The sequence below is a fragment of the Petromyzon marinus genome, chromosome 18, assembly GCF_048934315.1.
Source record: "Petromyzon marinus isolate PM22_M1 ecotype Great Lakes invasive population chromosome 18, UKy_Petmar_22M1.pri1.0, whole genome shotgun sequence".
Classification (NCBI taxonomy): Eukaryota; Metazoa; Chordata; class Hyperoartia; order Petromyzontiformes; family Petromyzontidae; genus Petromyzon; species Petromyzon marinus.
Genome location: NC_133684.1, coordinates 10621156 through 10633893, shown reverse-complemented (window position 1 = coordinate 10633893; position 12738 = coordinate 10621156). Strand labels below are relative to the sequence as shown.

The 12738-nt window shown below is 47.7% G+C and overlaps 1 protein-coding gene across 7 annotated transcripts in view; it reads right to left on the bottom strand.

Moving 5' to 3' along the window:
• Positions 1–12738, bottom strand: part of SHROOM2 (shroom family member 2) — a 263864-nt gene that overhangs the window by 41659 nt on the left and 209467 nt on the right. For 6 of the 7 annotated variants that reach the window (XM_032956704.2, XM_032956705.2, XM_032956702.2 and 3 more), the window contains one exon: positions 966–1097. In XM_032956704.2, the coding sequence (XP_032812595.2) occupies positions 966–1097 (132 nt within the window). Of the gene's footprint in view, positions 1–965; positions 1098–5252; positions 5462–12738 lie in introns of those variants that run through there. The other variant, XM_032956706.2, reaches the window with a different exon arrangement.

Sequence of the window (12738 nt, the reverse complement as noted above, 5' to 3'; positions counted from 1 at the left end):
GGTGAACCTTTCTGTACAGTACTTTTACTTACGGGGCTTCTCAACGTATGACTCCCATATGTCAAATAAAAGTAACGATTTGGCCAAACATTGTACTGCATGACCATCTCGAAAAGGGCCTCGACACCCACTGAGGCTCTCCTGTATACACGAGGCTATTAGCACAGTGTAAGGTTAAACCAACCTAAAATAATCCTTTAATGGCTTAGGATACGTGACACTAATCCGGCTCAATATGGTGCAAGGAAGAGAGCCTAAAACTCGACACAATTCAAATTTCCCTTGCTCAACCATCACCAATCTGCAGTGCCTAAGAATAGCTTTGGGTTTCAACTACAGAATGCGTTGACCGCATATCAGTGGTCAATCCAACGTCACTCTGTAGAAAGGCCAATCGTTACTGCAGAGGCCGGGTGAGATTTTATTTATTTTGAACCCCTGTGAGCGAGCATAGGCCTAACGGCACACTCTGTGGGGTGCTGCGGCATTGTTTAACAAACCGCAATTGTAAATACTGCGCCGGAAACCACAGTGTTAAATGAGGCCACAGACTCATAGGGACATTACATACAAGGAGCACGAGTTTAAAAAAAATTAATGGTGCTAAATTGAGGTCAGTTTGTTGAAATTAGGTCGATTAATTATTTTTATTTGTTTCCAAGTGCTCTTGTACATTTGGACTACAGAAATGAGTGAATGCCTTTAAATTATCCAAAAAACATTTTCGCGAAGCGATCCGCACTCTACGGAAGTAAGAACCACCCCAGTTGAATGCTACGACAGTGAAATCAACATCGACATACATATATACACACATGCGTGGTAGTCTACACGATAACATCCAAATGCATATGCTGTATAATACTGGTCTGGTAGATTGGGAGTACTTCGTGTGGTAGACATGGTGTACCTGCTGCGGTAGTGGAGCAATGCCTGGTGCCGTAGGCGAGCGGCACACTGCGTACCTGGTGTGGTAGGTCGGGTGCCAGGCGGTGCTGGCGCTGCCCTGGGAGATGCGCATCATGCCCGTCGCCTCTTCGTCCTCCTCGTGTTTGGTCGAGTGCCACGAGTGGGGGCGGCTCACTGGGTCACTCCTCCTGGAACACGCGGGGGGAGGCGCAAAACGAGGGGGCGTCAACGTGGGACCCACGGTCACATGTGCACGCCATCGCCACCTCCCCGTCAACATCATCATCAGGCACCTTCCTACAAATCGACTTGCATCTCATTCTAAAATTGCTCTCAATTAAAATTCCTTATGCCCATTTATCACCGTGCTGTGATACTAATGGCAAAACCAGTCAGACAGCACTGTTGGTCAAATGCTTTATAGTACTTACAATCAGAAATGTTAAGTGCTGGTCAGGGGTCACCGTAATCATCAACAGCCGCTCTCTATCCACTGCTGCGTGAAGGCCTCCCCACACAGCCACCATCCCATCATGGACCAGCGTTGTGACTCATCCATCTCACTCCCGAACGTGAACTTAGAAGCCTTCTCTCCATCGGCCGCCACTCCCCGTGAGCAGTATCATCCATCGTGCTGCCCAAGCCACATTGCTTACCAACTCCAGTGCTCATGAAAACGAGTTATCGTTTCTTGGCATCGCGAGTCATATTTACAAGTGTTACAAGTCACACCGTGTTGCCAACCTTAACCACATATAATGTTAGCCACACTGGCACACTGTGAAAACTAAACTAAAACTACCAGTTAAGGCCCACGAGGCTGTGCGGATAATTTTCAGAGGCGACCTGGCCGCAACTGATAGTTCAACGAAGAGGCTTTTTCGGTGGACATTTATAGCAGCCAAATACTCTAAATGCACGTTTCTAAATGTGAAAGGAAAAATCCAGATAACAGGTAGAAAAATCCACGCGACTACGGGGAGAACATGCAAACTCCAAATATACAGGCATCAGGGTCAGGATCGAACCCACGACCTCCTGTATACCAGGCGCCCCATACTTGGTCTGAAGCATGACACAATGTCATGCTTCAGACCCAGTAGTCAACGTGCACAGCTCAGCCCATTTCACTGTCAAGTTCAGCAACTCATTCGAGCAGTGACACAAAGCTACCGTCATTCACATATCAAAACAGGTTTATGCCCGTTTATATTTTTCAGATCCGTGATAGTGATGAAGTAAACACTGAATTTACGGTAAGACAGCCAATGCGGGGAAGAAATGAAAAGATCGAATCGAGAAACGTTTCATGAGGGCGCGAAACGATTTAGCAATTTCCCGGAAGTGGCAAATCAACAGAGGGGTTTGTAAAGCGCAAATCAACGTGCAGACAGCGGACGGCTCGGATGTCGTGCCGCACTTTGCGACTCGCTTTACGAGCATGCGGCAATGGATTAAAAGATGCCGATGATAAAGCCAATCATTTTGCCACATCTACAACGTACAGGGTTGTTGCTGTGGTTATAATTCTTTACCGGTCTCCCTCGGAAGACGGACTTTTGTGTTTCATTGGGCTATCGCGTGGTTACCGAGTTATTAATTGACACTGAGGAGGCCGTGAGTTGAAAAGCCCGATGAGGTGTTTGACCTTGTCCATCACTCTCCGAGGTTGATCAAATCATTACTACTTTGTTGGAGGTCAAAAGTGAATGCTTTATTGCATTAAAAGCATAACATTAAAATAACTAGAGCACAGTAAATATATTACAGTGATTATTTGTATGTATCCACGTGAATATCACAAAGCATGGATTTAATATGAGGGTACATTGTATTTAAAACAGCAACGTTCTAAGAGACCAGTGTTGTTTGTGGACTGTCTGGTATAATTCAGTAGTTTTAGATTTAAAATTGTGTGTCGCACGTGCATCGATACAAAAAAATCTGATGATGAAGACAAATGTTTGTCTGGCAGGGCGGTGTTTGCCTGCAAGCAGGAGCTTTGAGCAGAGATCATATGTGCAAGACACCTTTCTGACCTGCCCCAACTAGATCTATGAAAAAGAGCTTCATGGCTCATCGGATTTCTCCAAATAAAGATAAATTAAGATTCTGATTCTAAGACTGAGCAGTTGCCAGAAGCTAGCAGTACGTGTCACCGAACTATGGCTTCATGCAGAGATTCTCTAGGGATTTCAGATTCCTCCCGAACGGAAGAATACCCAGTCACAACATGACCAAGCATATATAGCAGACATCAAAATGGTTATGATATTCGTTGAGGCGTTTTTAAGGTCAATAAGCTAAATGTATTTACCTGCCAAGAACAAAATTTGACACTTTGAAGTGCAGAACTGAAACTTTAAAAAAACATTACTCGTAGATCTATATTAGTAATATTTGGTGGAGTCTGCCGCATGTTTTTTTTGTCTTCTATATTTGCCAACCAAGTGTAGGTTAATGGAGTGAACACAAGGGCTGTTCTGTAACGTGCAACACCCACCAACTATCGTCAAGAACAAAACCAAATGTGCCATACGTCACACACGACCAATATTGGTGACATTTATTCTTTTGGGGGCGGGGGGGGGGGCACATCGGTTTAGTGAAATATTGGGCCAGGTCAGTAACATGGCCAGATCCACCCGTCGCAAATGAAGGCCATTCAAATGAGCGGAACTCGATGCGCGCTTCACAAATAAGTAAATAATGGTACCAAAACACGAGACACCATACACAGGTGTGAACGAGACGTTTTTTTGGTTGGAAAAAAATTGAACAAAAAAGTTTCTATTGTAAATAAGAGAGCAAGCGCCAAGCCTTGTTTTGGCATTCTTCGCGTCCATAAACATGGTGGAAAAATGCACAGGAAAAAATGCCCTCGCGAAAATTACGACGCTGGAATGGACACTCACAATCGGTGTTAAATGCCTCCTCTCTCAGTTTTAGGCCACCCCTAACTTCCAGCAGTAAAACCATCTCATCCTCTGAGAAACTTGCACAAAATAAACCAAATAGAACGTTCAATATCCGCCGGAAAAAAAATCCCTTGTGCGTGCCATTAAGCAATTAAGAGTGAATTTCCGTACCGTGGAATTTTACAGCATGTAGTGGATTTCCGAAGACCGTTCAGAGGGAGACACTTTGTGAAGAAACTTTGTTACACGAGCGAATGATCTTGTCGAGTTCAAATAAATAAATACATTTTTGCCAATTATAATTACAATAAGTCTCCAGATCGGGGGTCGTGGTCTTATTAAATGACCAACGTTTTGATACTCACATACATGCAAATTCCAGGTTTTAGATAAGGGCATCATCTCTTGACGATGATGAAATTAATCCCACTTTGAGGGACGTCAACGGGGCTAACTTACGTGGAATGTCCTAACAATGTGGAACTCTCACCTCTGGCTCAGGCCCCCCCCCCCCAATGGAGAGGAAGATGAGTTTTGTCCCATTACTTGTTTCAGCCATGGGTATCCCCTTTGACCATTTTAACCAACTCACAAGTAAACGTCAGGTAAGCCACTACACGTGCCGCTCTTGTTCATCGCCCAGGCTACACTTGCTGTATTAGCGTCTGCGGTTAGGTTCATCGCGTCCACCGAGATATCGTATAATACAACGCAAGCGTCGAGAGAGCGAGCCGCCCCCCACCAAGCTACGGGGGGACAAGGCTGAGTTAACGCCGCCGTCTCCAACGTGCTGGCACTCTGTGATGCGGTGCCGACAACAAAGCAACGAGGTCGGGGCTTGATCTTTCCCGCAGGCGCAATCGCTTTGCTTACGACCAACGAGTGCCGTGCCCGACAGCCCGGGTTGGTTTTCAATGCGGCGTTCACGAACACATTAAACAACTTTCTTTGAGCACTAAAAGCATTCGTTCATGTCACACGTTCAAGCGGTGCGGAGGGAGGACACGTCGGGGAGCGCTTCGGCCGAACACAGGAGCGGCGCAGCGCTACCACAAAAATCAACAATCTCGTCCGTCTTCAAAGACATGCGACGTTAGCCGCTCTAAGGATTGCATCAGGCATTAGCAGGCAACAGCGAGCGAGGGAGGAAATTACGCAGCGGCACTAAAGAACCAGGGGGAACTGCGGAGAGACAACGATCACAAGCAAAGGCACGCAAGAACCAAAACAAGAAGCAGAGATGAAAACGCAACGAAAGCAACGTCCGAAACGTACTACATTCACTACGGTGCTCGCAGAGTCGGAAGGGACGAGCAGAGGATACAACTACTGGGCTGGCCCCCACGGACGACTACCGCTGCGGGGCTTGATCGGTAGACGCGGGCGAGCGATTCTGGGCGCAGGACAAGCGAGGAGCAGAATTACCTCATGGACTTTCTCAGGATCTTAGAGAGAAATCGCCGCGCCGACCCAACCGCCCTGTCGCACGGAGGCTCGCCGGGCTTCGAGAGAACGTCCACCATCTCGCCTCCCAGAGCTCTGGGTGCCCGGGGGCCAGCAGTGCAAAGAGCCGAGCGGAGGCGAGCAAGGAGAAATAGAAAGAGGAGGGTCTGAGGCAGACAGGAGAAAAAAGCCCCCCTCTGGCCACTTCCATCCCAACCACCACTCCACTTTCCCACCCCCTTTCTCGGTACCCCCCCCCCCTGCTCCCTATCCACCTCCCTCTTTCCCCTCCACTTGCTGTGTCCCACCCCTTACAAGCCCCCGCCTACTCCATTTCCCCTACCTCATCCTCCTCACCCTGCTCTGAACCAAAGGTTTAAACGTGTCTTCCAACTCAAACGAGCGTGGGGTGGTGCTCTTCTTTGTTGGAATCCCCGAGCCAGTGGTGGCAGTTCCACATTCCCATGGTGGGAGAAAATCTCTCCAGGGGCCAACCTGCTGTTGGACTTCCAACCAAGCGACGTTCACTTTATCTGCCCCGGAAAGGATGTCAGGCCAAAGCCGACTTTCCGACTGAGATTTTCACTCGCGGTCATTCGATCGCGAAAAATCAAGGGCCCTGACTGGAGCACTGCCCAGTCGGCTGGCGTACACCTAACCGGACAAATACCGGGACGCTTCCTCGCACTCGGAGAGTCGCAGAGGCAAACCTTGACGCACGCACGCAGCGGGTGTACGTCGGCGGAAATGCGTGTGGTTCTATTGAAATTACGCTGCATTTGGAGTGAATCCCCAAGACGATGTTTGGGGTTGGTTTTTTTTATGGCCACACCCAACACAACAAAACCTTCCGTTCGAAGATCAAAGTGCAATGTTTATCTAATGAAGCCTGTGCTGTTGGAATTTCCAAAAACGTTTTATGGAAAAATTATCCAATTAATGGTCCATTACGGGCTATGTTTTTTCACAGCGAGGTGACTATTACAAATGTTCTGTAGTGTGACTATGCTATTGTTACTTAATTCGGAACATTTTCTAAATCCATCGGGGAAATTCTTTCGTGACTAAAGAGCACTCATTCTGTAGTTTATGAAATAGAACAACAAACACCCTCCCGTATGCTAAATATGCCAGTGACTTTATGGGCCAAACTAAACCAACGCCTGGCACAGACGAAGAAAGGGAACTCTGAGAGTTTTGCTCAAGGCAGAAAAACACTCAATGCACTTTCAGAGCAGAAATGTATTCTCTCTCCCTCTCAAAAGTCTTCCGGGGGGACTTTATGAACCATTTGACATCCAAATTAGACGTGAAGTCCTGAGGAATGGATTTAGTGGTAGAATGCGACAGCCTCCAGAAGGGCCTCATTCACTGACCTACAATGAACGGCGTTTTTTATATATGTTAAGCATATGAAAATAACATTAGCACGGAGAACAAGGCTGTTGAAAAATTAGGATTGATTTCGTTTTAAAGGAATTTGTTTACTCAAGGTAAGGAATTAGGGCTCTTGTCCTTACGTGTTTATGTAATCACATGCATGAATATCGTTCAATATTGGTTGTCTCAAATTGTACGTTGATTAAACACTTTGAAAAAAATAACACGGTCAGACGAGTTCTCAGATGCACCGCTGTGTTTGAGAAATGCTAACCCATACGATTCAACGTTACTGAGCCAAGTCAAAGTGGCTCCCATGCACCAAAATATAGAAAGGGTGTTGCCGATCTGCATCCATCGACCAAGGCCCATGGTGTAAATTGCACGTTCCTGTGGCAGGAAACGTATATCCATTTTACAATCACCGCTGATTTCTTATGAAGTGTCACTCGTTGCATTGACCCCAGACGGCTAATGGGCCGAGTTAACCCAAGATTGCGATTTGAACTTTACAAATTAAAGCAATCGAACCGTAGTGGCAACATCTGGATTGAGCCAAAATTGGGAGGGCTAAAAAAAAAACTATGAATGCAACTACAGTCTACGAAACATGTGCGATAACAGAGTGCTTACAACTAAAGTGTGTGCATGTGGTAGACACCGAACTGTATGCTATTTTACAGAATAAAATGTTTCGTGTTGAGAGGGTGCACACACTTCAAGAACGCAGGAGCTAATTTCCCTCCAACAGAGCCTCATGTCTAAGGGGCGAGGGGAATATCTCTTAGGAAAGTCGTTCCACGAGGGGCGAGGCCAAGGACACCAGACATTGCTCCCCACGGATCTCATTAGCAACAGGAAGAGAAAGCCATTTGAGTGACCCTATCAGCGACCAAATCTACTGTACTAAAGACACCAGTCCCCGAGACTCCCAATACCCAACACTAGATTTTTGCTATAAAACATTAACCATACGATTCCAACACGCGGAAGGCAACGGGTGTGCATCACGTGGAGAGCTGCAAATGAAGTTCACACGTAAATGATTTCTGGCGAAAATTCGCTGTTACAGTATACATTAATTTCAGTCGTGTGGAAACGTACTAGCCAATGACACAACCGGTGTATATTGAAACTCCATAAAGGTAAACAAAGCTTGACAGGACTATAGTATTTTATCCGCTTTCCGAAGAAATAAACATTTAAGCAAAAAATAAGCAAGCGCCTCTACGGTCCAAGTGGAAATTACCCGAACAAACAAATAACTGCCTTCAAGTGAAGAGGTTAACAGCTGCCTTCAGTGTTCCACACGTTGCAATCAAGGGACGAGATTTCACCTTTTTGCCAACGAAAGCCTGCCCAAATGTTTCACGGGCTAACGTAGTAGCTCCTCCAGGTGTACCAAGTGCCCTGGCTGCAGGGCAAAAACATAAGCATTTTATTGTGCATTGTCCGATCACGTGCCATGGGCTGGTGGGCTGGTGGGCTGGTGGCAATGTCTCGAAACAAACGAGATTATTATTGGGGGAGGGGGTGGAAGGGATGGCACAAGAGGGCGAATGGTGGGAAGAGAGAGAAAGGGTGGGGGGAAGGTAGGATTGGCAGGGGAGAGGGGATGGATTGTAATCCATCAAGCTACCCCCACGCCTGCCGACAAGCCAGAGTGTGGAAGGTTGGCCCGGGCCAAATCTGGTCAATCGACCCCCGACCCTGACGACACAACGGCAAGGCCCAGCAGGACCACGGTGTGGCAGCCCCAAGGTCAGAGGTCATTAACAGAGACACGGGCAGCTTTAACGGCCTGCTGGGCCCATGGTTGCAGATCCACTAATAAATCATTAACCCTGCAATCTCCCGGCTCGTTCGCAGCTTGCACACGCAATACAAAACAATGTTCCAATTGAGAGCCAGAAAAAAACACGTAAACAGCGACAATTGTTGTTAATCATTATCACAGATTGTAAGCAAGGCGATGTCGAAACAGACAGACTTCAACTGCGATTTTCAAATGCAATGTGACAATGAGGCAGAGCTCATCTCTACCGACAGCTTGGGCCAGAGTGGTGAAAAATCGACATTCTTATGGCGGGGGCGAAGATTACACTAAACTCAACTATTTTAATTTCACCAGGTAAGGCTCACTGAGCATATAGCTCTTGTTCCGAAGCGACCTGGCCACAAAGGATAGCACAACAAAGTGGCTCATCATGTGTATATGTATAACAGCCAAATACTGTTTAAACGCACGCTGATTCTTAATGTGGAGGGGAAACTGGAGGTACCTAGAGAAAAACCACACGAACACGGGGAGAGAGAGAGAGACATGCAAACTCCAAATATACAGCAGGCGTCAGGATCGGGATCGAACCTACGACCTCCTGTATACTAGGCGAGGTAGTGGAGATCTCACACCGTGGCACCTGAAAATTGTGCTGCCCAAAGTCGTCACTGCAATTACTCATACATAACCGGTTAAATAACGTCACCTGAGGCAATGATGACATTAATGTAAAAAAAGGGGTTTAATTGGAGACAAGGTGAGGCCGTTTAATCTCAAACCACTGAATGATGAGGCAACATCGAGCCCTTTTCAACGGAAACATTAATTCGTGTGACCACATCCGTGGAGAAACACAATGTTTTGTCATGCAAATAGGTGAACTAATCTAGGTCACACATAGAGATGACAAACACGATGCATGTGGCATAAAAGGATATTCGCCCCCCAAGGATCTAAAGTCACAATTAGTACGATTGGCTATGTACGGTACGACAAAGGTCTAACAAACATACACAAATTGTATCAAAGAGACCAACCCAACAAAAACCGATCCAATCAAGCATTTTAGACACTTAAATGGGCTAAAACAATACCACAACGCAATAATAGACTGACCATAATAATATCGGGCTAAGACTAAAAACACAATACTGTAATAGTATTTTTATGCGGCTCCTCTTTAGAACTAACTTTAACCGCTTGAGCTCTCTAATCGAATGCGCTATTAGCATTGGGATCACACAACGTAACAAAGCAACGCAATTACAAGGGGGCATGTGCCTCCCCCTGCCTGCAGCGGCCTCATTCAGCACCAGTCACGGTCCAGTGGCTTCTGTTCAAGCCGAGGAATAAAGCACCATTAGCATAATCTCAGTGTCGGAGGTCACTTCGTAGGTAACAGCAAAGCAACTTGGCTTTAAGTCTCTATTTTCAGTTAATGTTATTCCATTTCACGGACAAATGGGCATGCATTTACGTATTCCTTACGTGTCCATGATCCGCAAAAAAACACACTGCAAAAACCTTCCCCACACTGCGTTGCACCCATCCACCACACGCACAACACTTCCCACTGCAAGTGCAACATTTCGCTCACGGTTCAAACCAATTATGCACTCCCTCTTAATAATACGTGTGGTGTTACCTTCTTCATGGAACCTCTGTGTGGCATTCCACTGTTGTAAACGGATTGTATTATCCCCCTTCTTTAAGCCTTGGATTGTGACGGCCTAGTTTTAGCGGCGTCGATCTCCACTGAAATGAAAATTATGACAAATGCGGCGGCTTGGAGTGCTCTTGGAAAAGTAAACTGAAAAATGAAAAGCAACATACCGATAACGCTCCCGATAGAGGGAGGATTCAATCAGTGTGCGTCACCTGCTACGAGAGGCAACGGTCGGCAAACGTGGACATTGGCAAAAAGAGACGAAACCGAAGCTTAAAGGTGCACAAAGCAACCGCGGAGAGGTGCACGCTCGGAATTAACACCGGCAGGAAGAAAAAAAAGCAAGCACACACGGAACAACGGACCAGACGCAGGGTTAGAGACATCGGGTAGAAAGACCTCCGAGAAACACAAAAGGCGTTTGTTGCGCGAGGTGACGTTGCGAACAGGAACGGTGACGGGCGGTCAAGACCAACGACAGAATGGCAGCCCAAATGAGGACGGGGAGCGATGGAGGCAACTCATTGTATCGCGAAGGCGAGGGGATGAAGGCCTGAAGAAGTCCTCATCCAGCAGTGGGGAGATCATGGGTGGTGGTGATGATGATGATGATGACGAGTGGCAGTACAACGTGCTCACGAATATTTTTTAGACGGTTTGCGCAAAGATGGTTAATTACATCACACATTTTCTGCGTGCAGACGTAGGAAGAACCCATTCATTTACAATGAAAATATTTGTACACGTAAAGTATAAACAGGGTGGTACATTTCAATATAAACGCAAACGCTGCGCATTATTATATAACGAACATTCGGGTGGCACTCAACAAAACAATACCGACATTTCCTATTCAGCTTCATAATCTATACGGCTAAAGCGCAGTTATTGAACGCCTACCAAAGTCGGCAAGGCACACCACAGAGGGTGCTGTGGGCCAGCACCGCATCTCTCTCTCTCAAGCACTGATATGCACCCACCACACCAAGTAGTCGTACAACGACTGCGTTGAACTCGGGTGGAGACCAAACACAGGTCCAGAGACTCCACTCGTGCCACTGAAGGGCATGGACCAAGATCAAACCCCAACTCACCGGGATGGTCGTGGAGTGAGAAAATCCCTGCACCAATAATCCCCAAAACACACACGGGCGCGCACACCGGACCCTGCTTGCACATGGCGTGCGCACAGCCTTATCATTATTATTATTATTCCCTTCAATTAAGCGGGCTGCGTACACGAGGCAATCCTCATATCGAGGGGGGGGGGGAGGCGTTCACGCTCGACCTGCCTTCGTCCAAAAACGCCTTGCACCGTCTCTTTTAGTTTCCCTCCCGCTTCCTCCTCCTCCTCCGCCGCCGCCGCCGACACACCACCTGTGTCCACGCCGCCGTCACCCCTGCCTCGAAAGCCCCCTTCTCCTCCTCCTTCTCATCCTCGGTCGCCTAGCGACGCCTCGTCGCTTCGCAACCAACGCCGCACGCCCGCCTAATCCGCCCGTGCCCGTGGTGGCCCAGATGTTTGCGCGTCATCGTCGTCGTCGCCCGCCGCCAGCGTGCACGGTCCACATTACACACACGCCCGGCTCGCGAGGCCGGCACCAAATGAATGCGACCGCAAAGGGGGGCACCCCCCCCTCCTCCTCCTCCTCCTCTCCCACGTCCAGCGACAAGAATGATGAACTTTCAACGTTGCTTTTTTTTTCCCCCCCCCTACCGTTCTGCGGCCTCGCCGGCCAGAAACCACTGCTTACCAGTGACAGACTCCGTCGGGCCGAGCAGCATTAAAGATACATGTTTGAGAAATGGCTGCAACGTGCATACATTTTGACATACACTCTTAAACCGGCAGAGTGGACACCTCATTCGAGACCCATAACACCGCGCCTCCTGGCTCTGACACTCGTTAAAGACACTTGTGGACCCATCAAACACGACAGAACATCAACAGGCCAACGCGCGCGCGTTTGCTGGCCAATGAAAGCCACGCAAACTCAAATGGATAATATAGATAACCCACTGTAGTCTACACTCCTGCAACAGAGGAATAGCAATGCTACACGAACTCTCTACTGAAGCCCTCTCGTGGGCTAGCCGACCACAGTATTTAGCTCCGGAACGTAATGCCATACACGCACGCAGAGAATGCACTCTTGGGAATAATGGCGTCACGGTGGCGAAATGTTAACTACCTCGCCCGGTGTGCAGGAGGAGGACGGGGGTTCGATCAACGACGTTGACGCCTGCTGTATATTTGGAGTTTGCGTGCTATCCCCGTGGTTGCGTGGATTTTTCTCTGGCTCTTCCGGTCTTTCCGTCCGCATTTAGAAACATGCGGTAAGAGTATTTGGCTGCGATAAATTCCCGCACGATAAGCCACTTGGTTGAGCTGTCATTTGTGGTCAGGTCGCTTTTGAAATAAGAGCTACGTAGCTCAGCAGGCCTTACGTCGTAAAAAAAAAGTTGCTAGTTTTAGTTTTGTTTTTATGTACTGCACTTTAATGTGGTAGGCGGTAGAGGGCAGTGCAGCAAAAATCAACTGTTGCACTCTGCTTTCTATGATCCCAGCCTTCACCAACCGGCACCAGCCAGCGTCGTGAAAAAAACATCCAATAACCCCAAAGACCTGCGTCGTGTGGGGA